Source organism: Argentina silus, assembly GCF_951799395.1.
Source record: "Argentina silus genome assembly, chromosome: 6".
Classification (NCBI taxonomy): Eukaryota; Metazoa; Chordata; class Actinopteri; order Argentiniformes; family Argentinidae; genus Argentina; species Argentina silus.
In genome coordinates this window covers 8,827,950-8,846,714 of record NC_139660.1, presented here as the reverse complement: position 1 = coordinate 8,846,714, position 18,765 = coordinate 8,827,950, and the positions used below count along the sequence as shown (strand labels likewise).

General features: G+C 40.8%; 2 protein-coding genes across 6 annotated transcripts; both read left to right on the top strand.

The window, feature by feature from the left end:
• Positions 1–3,915: 3,915 nt before the first annotated feature.
• Positions 3,916–11,187, top strand: boka (BCL2 family apoptosis regulator BOK a). The gene is made up of 5 exons (XM_083671782.1): positions 3,916–3,999; positions 4,378–4,735; positions 5,268–5,396; positions 8,026–8,189; positions 10,253–11,187. Exons 2-5 carry the CDS (start codon positions 4,504–4,506, stop codon positions 10,376–10,378), a joined length of 651 nt encoding a protein of 216 aa, XP_083527908.1. The 5' UTR covers positions 3,916–3,999; positions 4,378–4,503; the 3' UTR covers positions 10,379–11,187.
• Positions 10,397–18,626, top strand: atg4b (autophagy related 4B, cysteine peptidase). Of its 5 annotated transcripts, none has more exons than XM_083671779.1 (13): positions 10,397–12,610; positions 14,074–14,175; positions 14,380–14,451; positions 14,760–14,858; positions 15,107–15,208; positions 15,346–15,418; positions 15,566–15,645; positions 15,938–16,137; positions 16,666–16,744; positions 16,945–17,090; positions 17,313–17,369; positions 17,684–17,807; positions 17,929–18,626. In XM_083671779.1, the coding sequence occupies exons 4-13, from the start codon at positions 14,798–14,800 to the stop codon at positions 18,000–18,002; spliced, it is 996 nt and encodes a 331-aa protein (XP_083527905.1). In that variant the 5' UTR covers positions 10,397–12,610; positions 14,074–14,175; positions 14,380–14,451; positions 14,760–14,797; the 3' UTR covers positions 18,003–18,626. The 5 variants fall into 5 exon arrangements, with proteins under 5 accessions (XP_083527905.1, XP_083527904.1, XP_083527903.1 ...); XM_083671778.1 differs by lacking the exon at positions 10,397–12,610 and adding an exon at positions 13,406–13,472 and having other exon boundaries at positions 17,684–17,777; XM_083671777.1 differs by lacking the exon at positions 10,397–12,610 and adding an exon at positions 13,406–13,472.
• The last annotated feature ends 139 nt before the right edge of the window (positions 18,627–18,765 follow it).

Genomic DNA, 18,765 nt, shown 5'->3' with positions numbered 1-18,765 from the left:
TAGTGAAGGCAGAAAGGTACTTGCTCAGGCAATGTGAATTTTCTTTCCCAAACTAGGCTTCAGTCTCTCAAAGACAGCTTATCCTATCCACTCCTCTTTCCTCTCACTTGCACACTCTCTCCAGCATATGTGTGAGCATGCGATCAGAGATGCCTAGGCAGGACTTCTCTGCCAGACTGAAAGCCTTCTCCAGCTCATCCAGGGCACCCAGACTGCCCCCACTGGACCGCCACTTGTCCCTCAACTACAAACAGAACACAGCACACATCACTTCATCGCTGGATAGCCTACACTGTCATAACGACTGCTCCCATAGCTCAACTCAACATAAGGCGAGGTGTAAGATAAACACAATCTGTACCTTTCCTTTTTTAAGGTTCCTGATTCATACTGTACATGATACACTGAGGAATAATGTAATTCAGTTAAATACAGTATTAAAGTATTTCAAAGGGCTTGCTGGGTTTTTGGTTTCTCCAGCTCATTCTGTTTAGAACTGTTTTACCCAAATTTCTGTTTAAAATGTGTACAAATAAATGGGCTACGGATGTGGGAAAAGTGAAGTGTTAGTTTGACTTCACCTGTCTGAAGATGGCAGTGATCAGTGAAGTGAGGGAGTGTGACTTGGACTGCCTCTTCAGGTCTGATGTCTGCAAGTGAAACCAAGGAGAGATCAGAAGAATTGGGGAAATCAAATATCATTCAATTACAGTAAGCACAAATTAGTAAGATCATATCCCCACCTTTGTGTCTGAATGGTTGAGAAACCTAACTGTCTGGAACACACAGATCCAATAAAAAATTTTTGATGCTACACCACTTCAATGACAGCTCAGTTACTAGTCAACAGGTGCTAATGGCTGCCCAGTTCCACCACACTGATGCTAACACACAGGGACTATTTTTATTAGAGAGAGAAAAAGGAGTTGAGAACCCATAGACAGTTTTACCTTGTATGGTTTACTGTAAACGTTATGGTCTTGGCCCATCCCTGTGTGGACTTCAGAGTGCTTGAACACTTCATAAAGTGAGTCACATAATGAGCTATTTCTGAGGTTCAATGTAACATCATAGAGGTTGCACCAGTTGTCACTCCTTCTCCTGTCCCAGAGCACCTCAGAGAAGATTACCTGTCACTGTTTAGGAAGATATAATACCAATGTCAAATTTACAGGAAATAACTAAAACAGGCCCTCAATCCAAAGTTTTATAGTTTTCCTTATCTCACACCATCATTTGGTATTTAACATGGATTTTGCCATACTTTTGAATGAAAGGATATTTTCTCTCAAAGAGCAATATCTAGTCAGTCAGCTATGGAAAGGGATTGGGTGTGTCCCTTAGAGAAGGTTCTGAACTTGAACCTTGTGTAAAACAATATAGACAATCAAACAGCTAGCCCAACCCAGTGTCACAACAGGCCTATAGACACCAGGCAGTGTCTCCCCCACTTCTAAGGTGAACCAAAAAGCTTATCTAGGAGAACTATGAACCCTGAAATCACTATCGCAAATCAAAGAGTTGGCCTATCTTATATTTCTGTAGTGCGGCGCTCCCAAACTGGAAACAATAGCGCACAGTTTACCTGGTTCTGCAAGTTCCCTTGAATTTTGTTGGAATTATTCTACCCAAAATAAACAACCTCCCTTCACTGTCAGACGAGAGATAAGTCACCAATTTGTGCATTCAGCTATTACAACATATGGTTACTATCGGGCTATGTCATGTAATTCCATCCATCAGAGCAGCAGATTACAGACATTTTCGGCTTGGTGTAGCCTATTCATATTTAATTACTCTCAAATAATGACTCCGATCTTTCCTTCTGTTAATTGTGCTTCAGATGGAGACACAAGTTTCCATGCATTTAGAGATATATCTTAAATTCTCACTGTATCCAGGTATCTAGTCTCTCCATTTGGGTGGCAAGGGGAGTTTCTGTATAGGTCATCATCAACTAAACCCTGATCACAAATAAACAGAAACACTTCATTTCAGAATGTGATGATCTTGTGACCTTTATCCTACTCCTATTCTCATGTTCAATAGGTGGCAGCATTGCCTATTGGCTAGCGGTGTACAGGGAATAGACATTCTCATTTTGGGCCTTCAGACCTAAGTGTAGGGTCAGTGCTATTGGATGGAACTTGATATCACTGGTACTTTTTGATTTTAGGAATCATTCTCTATCCTGAGAACTACACATACTCTTATGAATAAAGGCCTGAAAATAAACAATGATCAACAACTGGGCATCCTAAGGGAGGGAATTTTTTGGGCAAGCCCAAACACAACAGTATAATACCACAGAAAAAATAGAGATGACTCTTTGTAAGGGAGTGGAAGAAGTGTAACCAAGAACAGTTGCTGTTTATGTACAAATATACATACTGTATATTCTATCAACTATATCTTGTCCAATATGTCCCCTTCAAAGCTGCATTTTTGTGTTATGTTCCCAGAAAGTTTGAGGTGCTTGGTTGATTGATTTTCCCCCCCGGATCAAGGCCATCTTTATTACTTTTGAGTCTCTTGATTTCCAGTAAACTCATGAACTCAAAATACCCACTACATTTAGTCCTGGTAGACTCACTAGGGATGAACTGTCTATGACTGTGTTGATATTTGATAAATCCACAAAGGCTATCTATTCAGTTCTGTGAAACCTCAAGAGAGCTTCCTCTTTAAAGATAACATTCAGTTTCAGGCAAGAGAAAGGCGAGAGTGGTATTTGAGGTTAGAGAGGGAAACTGTGCTGAAAATACAGCTGCTGTGTACATTTTAGACACACAACATTCTGTATTTTTGGACCTGTTCTCAAACTTAGTTTTGTTGTTGTCTTGTTAATAGTATTATAGTAATAGTATTCTAGCACTGATTATTATAGAAAGTCTTGCTTGCGATGATTGTGATGTATAATTGTTTCACTACTTTAGGCAAATGTACTTGTAATAAGTCCCTCTGGATAAGAGCATCTGCTAAATGACTAAAATGTAAAATGTATTCTTAAATGTTCCTCTTAATTTTTTACTGACATTGAGCAGCTTGTTGCAGGGAATTAGAATACTTTACAACACACATTATCATTGAGAGACACTGTCTAATAAAGGAACACAGTGAACTGTTTTTCATTGAGCAAAGCTCTGATATAATTATCAGGCATGTCTTAGCATGGTACTGTGGGCACATGAGTTTCCAGTAGGAGATTCTTGGAAGAACTGGTATTGAGTTGCATATGTGAGTGTATTTCTTGGTAAATGCACCCCAATTTTGGAGCTAAATATCTACCAATTTGGATGTAAGTAGCCTACTGTCGGTTTCTAGCCTACACTTGTCACTCATTCATCGTTGAGAAAGGGGTCTGGGTTTAGTCTGTAACTGCTCCATGGCACTCTGAAAAAGGAAATGTTTCATAATAACAGCCTGTCACCAGCTGCAATAATTAATTTTATGCTGTTTGATAACAGACAACTTGTGGTTATTGCACATTTCACAGCTGGTAGATTTCACCAGTTTACCTAGCCCCTTATCGCTTTGTTGAAGGGAACTCCTTGGAAATTACATAGAATGTCGTTTTTGAGAGGAGGCGGGGCTTCCGTCGATCCAATGTTATTTTCTCTCTCCGCCTTTGGTCCAAACGGAATGAGAGTCTTTCCTTAGAAGGAAACTTTGCTCGGTGTGTACAGTGCATTTCTGAGCGTGACGAAGGATTCGAAAACTCGACTGGCAGCCAACAACGCATCTTTCAATGATCAAGGAAGCGCTTGCGCTTTTGCTAGGAACTGTCCTGAAGACTTCATCCAAGTTTATTCATAAAGATACATGAGCCTATTTATTACAGTTTATTAGCGGGGGGGCACTTCGATCAAATTATGGGTTTGCAGTTACATATTTATAAGTAGCCTAGCGCAATTAGAAACCATCAGCGCGCACCCAATTGAAAACACGCGCAAGTGTCGCTTCTGAGAAATTTGAGTCGTTGAGCGTGGCTTCGCAAAGGTTTGTAGAGGAGCCTATCTTATGACATTGTAAGAATGGGGCGGTTTAATTGTGATTGATGATAATTTGATATCTAACATTTGCAATTTGTATACCAATTGTCATCGCACTTTCGTTCTCATTCATTCATTTGGTTCGAGTGTTTGGCATAACTATCGAGGCTACTTGACTATGTTGTCAACATGCAGATGTGTTTGTGGTGGTGTAGCATACCTGGAAGAGTGTCTGGTACGTCGCACCGCACGAGAGGGAAGAATGCATGCACGCGCATTGCACATTTTTCCTCTGAAAAACATTGACGTTATTAACCAAGCCATGATAGGATTCTACTTGAGTTGCATAACGAGAGAAATTAAATTGAGGTTGTCTTTTTAACAGGGAAATCCTTTCCGAAACGCCCTCGGAGGGAGGGGGAAGAGACTAGCTGACTGACGTAGACGACCATACACGGTGATCAAGTTGGAGGCGCGGATCAGGCGGATTGTTTGTGATAAACTACCGCCTATGAGGGGCATGGAGATGTTGCGCCGCTCCTCAGTATTCGCGGCTGAAGTGATGGAAGTATTTGACCGCTCTCCCACCGACAAGGAGCTGGTGTCACAAGCAAAGGCGTTATGCAGAGACTACATCCACTCTAGACTGAATCGTGCAGGGATAGGGTGGTCCAAACTTGAACATGGACTCTCCGCATCAGGTGGTACGCTCGGAGAGGTATCGTCGGTCCTCCTCTGGTTAGGTAAGGGAGTCATATATTTAGACTATTTGAGTCTACATTATAACCCACACTCCGAGTGGGTTGTGTTGTTCATTATTCACAATTTCAACAATAGAGCGTCTGAATATGGCTACAGGGGTAGCCTACATGACTGCTCTTCTCTTCAGATATCTTCGACATCAGAGTGTGCAGGATTTGATCCTGCCCAGTACTAACACTAGGGATTTGTACTGTAACCTATGGGAGAACAAGTGTCTTCTGACAATTTGACTGTTTAATCTGTTCTGTTCACTACCACTGTACCTACCTACTGTATGCAGCTTTTACACTAACGTTTTTAAAAAGGGTTTCACTGGTAACAGGATTAAGGAACACTGAATAGGTCCAAACACTGTTTTTTAGGAAGATCTGCCAAGGTCTAAGTTGCTGGTACACCTCAGCACCTGCGCCTTATTGGATACCATCAAATTATAGTTCATTGAATTATGCTGAGCTTATACTTGCAGCACAAGTGACCATGTAGAAATCATTAATTGTTTTGTGTTTCCTATAGGTGATGAATTGGAATACCTACGCCCCAACATTTACCGTAATGTAGCACGTCAGCTTAATATCATAGTGGCATCCGAGAGCGTGGTGTCCGATGCCTTCCTGGCTGTAGCTGCAGAAATATTCTCTACTGGTAAGTCAACACTCTTCTTTAAAATGCAGCTGTAATTAATACTGTATTTGGACAATTACACTGGTTACAATCCATTGGTTGTCACATGATTTTGTTTGTTTGTTGGTGCAATATTTGTACAGTACTATTCTGGCAAATATTCGTGGAGATATTAAATGGAGAACCAAGGTAGCACAGGGGATATTTGGCGTTTTAGTTTCAGGTGTGTTTTAAAAAGGAGGAACTACATGGCATAACATTAGTCAAACACAATGAAGGTATTTAAAGTTGGTGAGAAGTGTGACTAATTTTCAAGAAGAATTTCCAGAGGGAGAGAAAGAGAGAGAGCTCTTAGAGCAATAAGGGACTTTTTAATGTAAACACACTGGCCATCCAGGAGCCGATTGAAGACCTTACCTCAAGGTTCCTGCTGCTCTGGTCTCCTTTCAGAACAGAACTGATAGAGGGAAGACTCATGGCCCATATTGGGCTAGAATGTCCCCATGTGAGAGTTGATTATAAACAGTTATAAAGAAAGGCCCCACCCAGGGAGTTCACCCAAGAACTTTAACAAGCTTTCTCCTCAGGGTAAAGCAAAACAATTCTCAATCCTACAGCAAGGACAATTAAGGAGTGGCAATGGCAAACATCAAGTCTTGTCTGAAATATGTACAATGTTTTTTAGTAAACTATCTGCAGTTTAACAGTGGCCATAACAGGATGGTAAAATAAGATAATATCTGGGCATCCTGTTAGTTGGCAGAAAAGCAGAGCAGAGGGCTTTCTCTTTTAGAAAAGCCTTACTTTTTGCCACTTTAGTTTCCCTTGTGGTAGACATAAATGGATATCAAGTTCAGCAGAAAAAGTTGATAAGAACTGGACCATTACCCCATCAGCAAAAGTCTCTATACAACCTATGTTTGTCTTAGCAGGGAACAATATTTGACAGAAAAGACATGCACAATGATAAAACATAGTGTGTGTGTGTGTGTGTGTGCGTGCGTGCGTGTGTGTGTATGCACGATCCATTTGCAGTTGAACATTCATCACTTGGTTGAGTGAACGAGTGAGATTGACAGCTGAGCAAGCTAGAGCTAGACCTGTAATTCTGCCCAGCTTCCTGAAGAGGAAGTCGTGGGCAACAGTTGATTACTATTTAATAAAACTACATGGTATGCACAGGAGTCCAGCCGTACAGGAAACTCTCACCCATTCAGCATGTCCCCATTAGCTATGAATTTCCTCCACCTCTTATCTGACCAGGTGTACAGTAAGATATGAGGGACCTCAATCTTGAAGCATCTCTTTGTTTTTAGGTGGAACACAAGTGACCATATAGTCTAGCTATATTAAGATGGCCCTAGTATAGTATATAAGGGAATGACAGTTGAAAACATTTTCATTACGCAGTCCAACTATTTCCATGAAATATCTCTTCTATAAAGCTTATATTTCTACAGGCCAATTGGGAATGAGGCCGTCTCAATTTGGATTTATTCACAGTCTAAACACCTGACCATAAATGGTAGGGTAGATAAAAGCCTTACTTAAAACAAGAACATTTACTGTAGTTTAATAAATGACTGCTGTCTGAGCTAATAAGGAATATTGCAACACTTTTGGAGCAAGCCTTGTTTCAGATGTATCTGTGTTTTCTTGTTCGTGGGCAGATAGGCATGTCGGCCGAATGCCTGGCTGCTGCTGCAGTTATACAACTCCTCTCTCTGCTCCCCCTTAAATGAGAGAGCTGCTGACAGAGAGATACAGATCCTCAAGCATACTCCGATCCCACAGACTCCATAAATCCACTGCTTGGGCTCTGTCACGCATGTCTCAGTTGGCACGTGCTATCCAGTGCTATACAGTTTGATGATTCTGAAAGATTGAAAGAGGTTAGGATATATTTGGCACCGTTAAACTGGTGGAAGTCAGTCAAAAGATGTAGCCCATTGGACATGCATTTACTGCATTTAGCAATTTCTTTGATTTAAGTCACATTGGAGACTCATAGCTTAATTCTGTGTTTGTGATTTTGCCTTACTGTATGTAGAGTTAGGGTTGGAGTTTATTAGAGAGAAAGGTTAGAGAAAAGGTTACTTGTGTGTCACTCACAAGTGCAAGTAACATAGCAAGTAAAGGTAAGATACAGTATGTTTCAATAAATTACAAGTTGCAAAAGGGTCCAAAATACAGAATACACAGTAAGTGTGACATGTGCAAGTGCATTTAATAAAAATAGATTACATTATTGTGTACACTTTGCCATATGTGCAAAGAAAAGATGCAGTGGAACAACATTAAGGGCCACTCATTTCGAGTTATGAGACACAATACCGTAGAAATAAAAACATTAATTTTACAAAAATGACTCACTACAAAAATGGACCACTAGACACTTATATGTACAACACAGTATTATAGACATTCAGCCTTATTGTCAACAGTGTTCATGTCTCAGACACACTCCTGCTTGAGAATCCTATGTAAATATATATGTTGTTATAATGAATAGCTGTGCAGGAGTAGATTGAGAAATGATGATGACTATATAATTTCTGTCTTGCACTGTAAGTTATACTATGTGTGTAAAGCTATGTGTGCAGTGGTGGAGGAGTGGTTGTCATGTTAGCTTCTCTCCGTCTCTCCTCAGGTGTGACGTGGGGGAAGATTGTGTCTCTGTATGCAGTGGCGGGGGCTCTGGCAGTGGACTGCGTGCGACAAGGCCATCCAGCCATGGTGCACACCATTGTGGACTGTATGGGGGAGTTTGTACGAAAGAGCCTGGTGTCCTGGCTGAAAAGGAGAGGGGGTTGGGTAAGAGGAACACTACTCTGTCATACCATAATGGTGGTTGGGGGGGGGATCTTGAATGCAAAGCAGAACATGCATGTCAGGGGACAGAGAATTGGCAGTGCTCTTATGCTGCCAGTCTTTGTTTTGAATAAGGGGAGGATAGACATGGTTTACCTTCTCTGAATGGTACATGAGTACCCTCGACGACAGTCTGATTGAATACTCGTACTCAAGCCTATGTCTGCACATGCAGAGGGCTCTTATGTCTACATGGCTGACTTTGACATCTGTATGTGTTTGCTTATGTTGTGCATATTTGATTGCACTCAGTTTCAGATCTTAGCAATCATATATTTCACAGTGCCCTCATTTCACAGTCTGCAGTATACAGGTCATAGTTTCCCCTTCCATATCTATCTTTCAGGTCTGTCCTTACCGTGCCTCATAAAGCCCTAAAATGTCCACTTAGAGCAAACATGAGACTACCAGATGAGTGTGAACACAATTAATTCAAGACCATCTCCAAAAAAAAGAGGTGTCTGTAAACACCCTGAATTTCAATTGAGCCTTTGCTGCTTTAAGGGACAATTTGAGATTGGTACATCCATGTTTGGACTTAAATGTCTGATATATATATATATAGCCATTGATTCTTGAATATAACTTATAAATGCCTCATGAGCTTAGTTCAACTGTTTACCTCCATCATAACCCAAAATATAAGATTGTTTTACTCCATTGTTTGTAAACAAACACTGTATAGCTGCAAAACATGGTTAGAATTATCATTTTGATCATTGTCAGTCATTTCATCTATAGCTACATTTCTCCAGCCCCATCCCTTAGCTGTTTACCAAAATAAGTGGCGGGGAGACAGCTTTGTTGTGGTTTGAATCCCAGATTACCCCTTTAACAAAGAAGAAAAGGAAAAAAGAATGTGTCTCTATATAGTCTTGTGAAGGGAACATCTGATAATAATCTGCTGAAATCATGGCGCTCAATTGGTGCTTGAGGCCTGGCAAGGTGCCTCTGTCTAAATCTGTGTGTTCTGCTCTGTTGGCAATGCTTAAAAGCGAACAAAGGGTCTACTGCAAGGCCGAAAAGGCCCATTTGAAGGGAATACGCAACATAATTAAAGATAACGATGCCTCCTAATCCCTCCCCTCTGCACTGGCTATGTTGATGCCAGTGTTCCCAAGTCTCTTCCAGATTACTGGGGCATCACAAACTGGGAGACAATTATTGTGCAACCAACCTCAAGGGGACAAATGAGGGCCCTATTTATTGCAATTCCAGTCATTTTTATTTTTTTTATTTTTTGAACTTTAATTTGTGTGACAAAACATTAGGCTACAGATCAGTGTCCTTATCACCATGAGGATTAGCCTCCTTTAAATGAAGGTCAAAATGTTGATGTGGAATTTGCAGCTGATAAAGAAATGTACCACAACATTGATAGGGAAATGCTGAACTATCAGATACCAGTACTTAGTTTTAATATAAAACTATATTACTACAGTTATGTCTATTTTTGATCTTGATAAATGTATTATTTTGAAAACCTAGTTCCATATCATTCAAAAGTCTTGAGTAATTTCTATGTACTTACTATGATTTTATTGCCTCTAAAACCTTTGACCTATATTGTTAGAAGTGGTGTATTGAAATGTGTGACGTTATGATTGTAGTGTTGGCTTTGGCTGTGAAGTTGCATACTTGCTGGCTAGCTGCATTTCCTCCACTGTTCCTTTGTACCTTGTCAAAGGGACATAATTTGGATTAGGAAGCAATTTTAATGAGTAATATAGACCTAAGTGCTAACATACCAATGTGAATTGTGACACTGGCAGCACCCCCTCTCCTATGTTTGAGCACAAAGCACCTTTTGTTCCTAAACTAAAATTCCAAACTATATCTACTCACATTTTTAAAATGACTTAAATTTAAGGGGATTCACAGTAATTTCTCACTCAAGAAACAATTGGCCATTCTCAACTGAATTTGAAACTTTGATCTCTGCTCAAAAGTCCATGTCAGTTCCATTGAAATTGTAGCTAAATGTTGCCTCCTCTCTTCCATCATAGGCTGACATCACAAAATGTGTGGTGAACACTGACCCCAGCTTCCGCTCTCATTGGCTGGTGTCTGCTGCCTGTGCCTGTGGACACTACCTGAAGACGATGGTGTTCTATCTGCTCCGGGAAAAGTGAGGGTTGTGGCCACATTCGAAACAGTTTTTCACCAGCGGAGGACAGCCACCCTCCGTCTGAAGCCACCACTGCTTTTATGTTTACACCTGCAGACATTTGCACTGAGCCTCCACTGATGAGCATCCAGGCCTTCACAGACGCACACGGCCAAGAGCATCAATGTGAATTAGCCTTGTCTTGTTTGCTTCACATTTTAGGATATTTATTTAGCTTTTATTGTAATATATTGTGATATAGCCTGCAGGTATTCTAGCTGTAATGTACCAGGTCCCCTCATAGAGAGTTGTATCCTTGATTGAGATGTGCTTTCATTACTCCTGGACAAATATTTAATTTGAAGCAATGGAAACATTAGACTTTTTGTTTTGTGCACATATCTCAAATTAGGGTATGGCCCCCCAGTGCCTAGATAGAGTATCACAATAATTATTTTTTGCAAGGGGTCATACTGCCTCCAGTGGTAGAAAATAAGAATGACCTGAACACCTGAGATTACATTATGTGGATGATCTATGAATTGAGTTGATGAATGAAAAGGAACAAATATGATATTCTAATTTAAAGCATTCTGAATTCTTCAGTTTGAATAGAAATTCCTTTAGAGAGATTATACATTGTGTGTGTGAGTGAGAGAGAGCAGCATGCCTGTCTTTCACTGGGAGGGACTACAGGACTCCATCACCTATTCAGACATTTTGACAGATTTTATTTTTCAAATACTGTACATTTTATTCTGTGAATAACACGTTATATTTGGCATGCAGCACTGAGTGTCTTCAGAAATAAAGTTTTAAATGTGAAATATAAAAGTGTGTAAATGGTTTCTTTGACAGAATTAAACATTGACAAGCCCCTTCTGGAGCTATGCCTTATACCCACACATCTGTATGCAAAACAAATAAAAAATCATAATACAGGTCTCAGCATCCCACTTGTTGAAACCATCGGATAGGTCTACTTTAATGAAGTTAGCCCATTTGTTTGTTTAATTGTGTCAATCTTTGTCTTCTCTTGGCAACTGATATTGCCAGGCCAAATCTATGATGTATGATATTACATTTATACCGTAGATGTGTGATAACATCTCACGTGGCGAGTATACTTTGTCTGCTCATTTAACAATCACTTGGCCTATGTTCAAAACATTGCCAGTGAAAAGGCAAACAAAATCATGTGATCTCAGCACCTTCCCTAGGCTTTATAAGCTCATGGGCAAAGCATGGTGCATTATATTTTTATGAAAACTAACTCGGTATCATTCTTTGTCTCCCTGATTTGTGACGGAGAAATTGCATTGTACACCCAGAAGTAAAAATGCAGCTGCATTAACCAGTTTTATTTGAATTAATAACTAATTTTACACTCCAATTATTTAAATTGAGTGTAAAAAAACAAAACAAGAATTGCATTCTGGTCGTTGAAAATAAGGGCTTCTGAAAATGAGCTCAACTGGAGGTAAACTAATAGACATATAGGGAATATATATCACAGAGGACTTTATTAGGAACACTATATTAGTACTAGGTAGGGCCTCCCTTTGCTCTCAAAACAGCCTCAATTCTCCGTGGCATTGATTCCACAAGATGTTGGAAACATTCCTTTGAAATTCTGGCCCATGATGACATGATTGCATCACGCAATTCCTGCAGATTTTTCAGGTGCACTTTCAAGCTGTGAATCTCCCGTTCTACCACATTCCAAAGGTGTTCTATTGGATTCAGATCGGGTGACTGGGAAGGCCACTGAAGAACACTGAACTCATTGTCATGTTCATGAAACCAGTTCGAGACGACTTTTGCTTTGTGACATGGTGCATTTTCATGCTGGAAGTAGCCATTAGAAGATGGGTAAATTGTGGCCATGAAGGGATGCACATGGTCGGCTACAATACTCAAATAATCTGTGGCATTCAAGCCATGATTGATTGGTATTAACGGGCCCAAAGTGTGCCAAGAAAACATTCCCCACACCATTACATCACCTCCATCAGCTTGGACTGTTGACACAAGGCAGGTTGGGTCCATGGATTCATGCTGTTGACGCCAAATTCTGACCATACCATCTGTGTGCCTCAGCAGAAATCGAGATTCATCAGACCAGGCTACGTTTTTCCAGTCTTCAATTGTCCAGTTTTGGTGAGCCTGTGCCCACTGCAGCCTCAGCTTTCTGTTCTTCACTGACAGAAGTGGAACCCGACGTGGCCTTCGGCTGTTGTAGCCCATCCGCCTCAAGGTTCGACGCGTTGTGCATTCTGAGATGCTTTTCTGCTCACCACAATTGTATAGAGAGGTTATCTGAGTTACCGTAGCCCTTCTGTCAGCTTGAACCAGTCTGGCCATTCTTTGTTGACCTCTCTCATCAACAAGGCGTTTCCGTCCGCAGAACTGCCGCTCACTGGATGTTTTTTCTTCATTGTACCATTCTGAGTAAACTCTAGAGACTGTTGTGCGTGAAAATCCCAGGAGATCAGCAGTTTTAGAAATACTCAAACCAGCCCGTCTGGCACCAACAATCAGGCCACGATCAAAATCACTGAGATCACATTTTTTCCCCATTCTGATGGTTGATGTGAATATTACCTGAAGCTGCTGGCCCGTATCTGCAGGATTGTATGCATTGCGCTGCTGCCACACGGATTGGCTGATTAGATAATTGCTCGGTGAGTGTATGTATACATCATTGAGGTAAACAAGCGGTCACGAGACAGCGACACGTTGGACAAAATTCCCTTTAGCTTCCTGTTGACGAGTTGGTGCACCAAATAGGCGGATCGCAGAGAGGTTGTTGGTGACCGTCAAAACGGTCTACTAAATTGCGCCGATCTTCATAGTATGTGTTACGCAGTACAAAATCACTTTAATTCAGTGCTTTCTAGCGGTACTTCCTACAGATTTAGGAGGATGTTCAGGATGATCAGTGTCCGCCCAAAACAGAAAATTCTATTGGATACTGAAAAGTAAATCCTGCCTCCACAATGACGCATTTTCCCTAACATTGATTTCCCATTGGCCATTTTTGCACTATGCAGCCAAAGAGGATCCTCTACAACTAATAACAAGATAGGTAGGGTGAAAAACTGTCGGGATGGATGCAGGTAGGACACCAAAAGGAACAATTTGCTAACATTTTTGTATTTTAGCGAGCCTCTAAACAAAATAAAGCCATGTTTATATCTTATTTACATGAAGTGCCAATCAGTTGTGCAATTTGTGGCTACACACTAGTTGAGCATTGCATGTTTGGAAGCGTCCAGAAATAGCTAACTAGCTAGCTGTCAAATGACACACAGCAACTTGCCTTTCTGGCCTGGCTATGAAAAAGCAACTAGCTTATAGTATTGCACTAACAATAAATCAAGTAAATAGGCATGCCTTAGAATTAACTAATGCTTAGATATACAAGTTGAGTTTAAGCTTTTTGCGTTGTATTTCTGCCCTTGACTTTGCTAGCTGGTAGCCAGCTTAGTAAGGGGTCTTCTTTGACCAGCTAGCTGGGCCATCCGAGGATCCTTCGATAGAAATCAGTATGGATCGGCCCTTCGCCAATGCAATGTTTCCCGAGTCAGTGCCACCAGCCGCAACTGTAGAAGAAATTGGCAGGCAGCTAGCTAGCTAAATGTTTTGCAATGTCATTCTGCGTCGCAATCATCCTAGTAGCTTGGCTAGCATTCTGATTGTGGTTTACTCTTGTCCCAGCTACCCTCACATACGACACACTTCGCTTTGGAGAGTTTGAAGATTTTCCTGAGACGTCAGAACCTGTGTGGATTTTGGGGAAACAATTCAACGCACTAACAGGTAGCTGAAATAAAGAATCAGGCCCACTACAATGTTTCAATTATACTGATGTCAGGGCTTGAAAATGATGACATCTTCTACATTGCGCAATCCATTGTCATCATTGTAAACATTATCAAAAGTTGAAAGCACACCACCAGTAGCACTCCAGACACTTTTGCATGCACTGTATGTATAGCTAATTCCCTCTCTTTGTTTATTAAGAGAGGGATGAGATCCTGTCGGATGTTACCTCACGATTATGGTTCACATACAGAAAAAACTTCCAGCCAATTGGTGAGTACTATGCGGAAACCTTACAATCCACAGGATAGTAACATGGCAGCATATATGGTGGGATCCTTGGGTCAACTCAACCCTAACCTATTGGCTAACATACTGTACACCTACCCTAACGCTTAACGTAACTGTAATGAATTGCAATATGTTTCAATAAAAGGATCTTCTAACCTTAAACCTCCCTTTACTGTCTCAACAGTGTTGGGCCATCTTAAAGATCCCAGTTAGACTTTTCCTTAGTTTCCCTACATTTGGAATGCACCAATTAGATCAGCAGGTGTACATTAGATGTAAATCTGTTGCAGGAGGGACAGGTCCCACATCTGACACAGGCTGGGGCTGCATGCTGCGATGTGGGCAGATGATCCTAGGCGAGGCCCTGGTCTGCAGGCATTTAGGCAGAGGTATGGCCAAAACAAATGTTGATCTGCTCTTGAACAGTGAATCAGGTGGGATTTTGTATGAGATTAGTGTACCCTTCAACATTAGTATCTCTCATTGTAGATATAAGCCACCCATTGAATGTACTGCACCAAATGATCTCCAGTACTGTCTGGTACAGATCTCTCACTGCACTGTTGTACTTGAAGTAGGCTATACAATGAGGTTCTTGTTTCAAGCAGCATTGATAATGGTATTTTTTGTTAATCAGACTGGAGATGGGTCAGAGGCCAGAAACAAAGAGAAGAGTACATCAGTATTCTCAATGCTTTCATTGACAAGAAAGACAGCTACTATTCCATACATCAGATTGGTAAATATTGATTTGTATTTGCAATGTTATCACATTTCAGTATACTCAATCATACCGTATTCAAAAAAATCTTTGTGATTAAACAAATTGCTATAGTGTACATACTAATAATATTTGTTTCTAATTTTTGGCTGCAGCCCAGATGGGAGTTGGGGAGGGAAAGTCCATAGGTCAGTGGTACGGACCAAACACGGTGGCACAGGTACTAAAGTAAGTGCATAGAGTGGCACATGACTTTGTTTCAAGAGAATGACTGCACACTTAAGAAGGAATATGAGCAGGGGCCCACCCTGAGTAACAGCACCGTCACATGCACATGTTATATTTAAGATATATTATGTACATTTTTCCCCCCAGGAAACTAGCAGTGTTTGACTCCTGGAGCCGTTTGGCCGTACATGTGGCTATGGACAACACAGTGGTCATCGAGGAGATCAGTGAGTACACAGTCATGGTACTAAATGATTACCTTTGTATCAACAATATTTATGACAGAGGTGGTCTAATAGGGTGGTATTTTTCTGTTACTCATAATATAATCCTTCTAGTCAGTGTCTACTAGTCCAGCAGACCCAGGAACACCTATAGACCAGTAATCAATCAATCAATAAATTAATCACATTTTATTTCTGTAGCACATTTCACACATAAATGATGATGCAACTCTCACTCTCACAATGAACAGAGGATGAGTGAGCTGGTATCTGACTTCTCATTTGTTCTTCCCAGAACGGCTGTGTATGCCTTGGCTGGACTTTGGAGGAGCAGCCTGTGCAGAGCCAGAGGGGATGCGGGGCCTCAATGGCTACTTGGAGGGTGCCTGTGCCCTGGCTGAGGAGGAGACAGCCCTCTGGAAGCCCTTAGTATTGCTCATCCCCCTCAGGCTGGGCCTGAGTGATATCAATGAGGCCTACATTGAGACCCTTAAGGTGTGACTGAGAGAGAAGCATGTTCAACCACAGCAAACTGATGCACAATTTCACTAAATGTACATCTGTTAAAGGTGCAATATGTAACATTTGAGCTTTCTAAAAGTGTAATCGGTAGTGGTCAGGGAATGAAATATTCACTTGAATGAAATATTTAATTTACGAATCGTCCCATCTTTTGGGGGTCCAATTGCTTTCTAAAATTGAGTGTTCTACCTGACACTCAGTTTGTATACAAACATATTGTTACTGGCCAGGGGTGTTCTTGGCGAGTGGACTCACCAATTTTCGCCTTTCTGTCTCTGGTGGCTGCCTCTTCGAATTGTGCGCTCAAGGAGAAACACGATAACTAATGACCAATACTGCAAGTCCATTTCGGGGGGTTATATTATTTTTTAGGGAGAATGTTGTTTTTTGGAACTTCGAACTGAATTTCTCCATGGTGGCAGGTTTCCAACAGACTTATGCCCTGCTCCTTTAAGACACTGCAAGGGTACTATGACCCCTCTTCTTTTTCTCTGTGCACAGCAATGCTTCATGCTGCCTCAGTCCCTGGGTGTAATCGGTGGGAAACCCAACAGTGCTCATTACTTCATAGGCTTTGTAGGTAGGTTCTGTGCACTAACCTGACATACTATGATACTGAATATGAATGATTTTATGATTTTTATGAGTTATTGTTTGGAAATAAGAATCAAACAACATCTAACTCAGCCAGATACCTCATGTGTATTGGCACTTCTGAATTGTGTGACTGCAAAGTAGAGGTTGTTTTCATTATGTCCTTATCCCTTTCACTCACCTCAGGGGAGGAGCTCATCTACCTAGACCCACATACCACCCAGCCCGCGGTGGAGCCGTGTGAGGATGGCCAGGTCCCTGATGACACGTACCACTGTCAGCACCCACCCTGCCGCATGCACATCTGTGAGCTGGACCCCTCCATTGCAGCGGTAAGATCACCAAGAGGGCTGAAGGGGAACCATACTCAACATCTGCTTATCCTAACAGATATCTCATAATGATCGTAAAGGGTCATTCTGCTAACCATCACATTATGATTTAAATGACTACCTCTACTTTCATTGTTTAGGCTGAAACATACAAGTCATATTTAAGTTTAAATGCAGTAATCCAGACATCCCACAGCTGTCCTGTTTTCTGATGCTTACCAGGGTTTCTTCTGCAGAACGGAGGATGACTTTGACGACTGGTGTATGCGTATCCGAAAGGTATGTTTATATTTATTCATTTAGTGTATTTTTTTAAATATAGACCAGCACAACATTCATAAAAGTAAGGTGAAATAAAACATGTAAAAAATATCTACATGAACAAAACAAAAGGAACACAATAGCAAAATGAAAAAGCTGAATCAACCACTTTGAACATTAATTTAGGAGCAGCAGTTACTTGATTTTGTATTGTTGATGTATTGTAACTGCTATTTTTGCTGTGGATCACTGAGCCAGGCTCTACTGAGCATTGGGCCCTATGGTGCGGCAGAATGCTACGTCCACTTATGACTATCTATCCTGTTTTCCAGCTGTCATGCAGTAGAGGAGGCCTACCAATGTTTGAACTGGTAGACTGTCAACCATCTCACTTTGCCAGTGTAGATGTGCTCAACCTCACTCCTGGTAAACATCAAGAATTCCAATCAACATCATGTAGGGGAATATTGATATTATGATTTACTACTTCTACTATTTCTCGACTACAAATCAGACATTGATGTTATTTTGTGACTATGTTGAAAATATGTATAATTTCTTCTTCCACACCCCCTAGATTTCTCAGACTCTGACAGACTGGAGCGGTTCTTTGATTCTGAGGACGAGGAGTTTGAGATCCTGTCTCTGTGAGCAAGATGAGGGCATTGATTTGCTTGCTGGGAGTACCTGGAAGATTCTTCTCTGTATCAGACGGGAAGCCAAAGGGGTGGAAGATTACTAGTGGCATCACTAGCCAGTCTAGCACCAATGGCAGTCATCTGTGTCACACAGTGTTCTTCTACAGCCACTAACTGCTCTCTGTACCCATTTGTGGAGACTGCCTAGCAGGAGCTCAGGACAAATTCAGTGTGTGCATCTTCACATTGTGTTTCCATTTTAAGTCTTAACACTTTAAAGGTTTATTTTGAAGTGATATGGTGCCTTTCTCTACCCCACAAGTTGAAAAAACATAACACAGTTTATGGTGTTTGTCAGGAACTTGGTTAGATCCATAATGGTTTGCTACACTCTTGGATTATATGTCACTGATATGTGAAGTCTATCAACTAAATGAAAAACAAATTTGGTTTAGTAAATTTGCAGACCAAGTAGATTAACATACATGTATAATTTGTTCACAGTAGCCCCACATGTCTTCAATATCTGTACACAAGTTAATTTTAAGATTATTTATTTACTTATACATTAAAGGACAGAGGGATGGAAATGCAAAGGAAAAATATATTACAGAATTACATTAAAGGCAAAAACCTTTTTCTGTTTCATTTCTATGCAAAGTACATTTACGGCATTTAGCAGACACCTTTATCCAAAGCGACGTACAACAATACATTTGTTTAAGTAAGTGAATCATCTATCCAACAGTCATCATAAGACAAAGTAATCAATGCTC

Excerpts from the sequence above, each read along its gene's own strand:
- boka (XM_083671782.1), top strand. The coding sequence starts at position 4,504 with ATGAGGGGCATGGAGATGTTGCGCCGCTCCTCAGTATTCGCGGCTGAA. Across the intron at positions 5,397-8,025 it reads TGCAGAAATATTCTCTACTG|GTGTGACGTGGGGGAAGATT; the intron begins GTAAGTCAACAC and ends GTCTCTCCTCAG. Across the intron at positions 8,190-10,252 it reads TGAAAAGGAGAGGGGGTTGG|GCTGACATCACAAAATGTGT; the intron begins GTAAGAGGAACA and ends CTTCCATCATAG.
- atg4b (XM_083671777.1), top strand. Across the intron at positions 15,419-15,565 it reads ACGGTGGCACAGGTACTAAA|GAAACTAGCAGTGTTTGACT; the intron begins GTAAGTGCATAG and ends TTTTCCCCCCAG. Across the intron at positions 16,138-16,665 it reads CCTACATTGAGACCCTTAAG|CAATGCTTCATGCTGCCTCA; the intron begins GTGTGACTGAGA and ends CTCTGTGCACAG.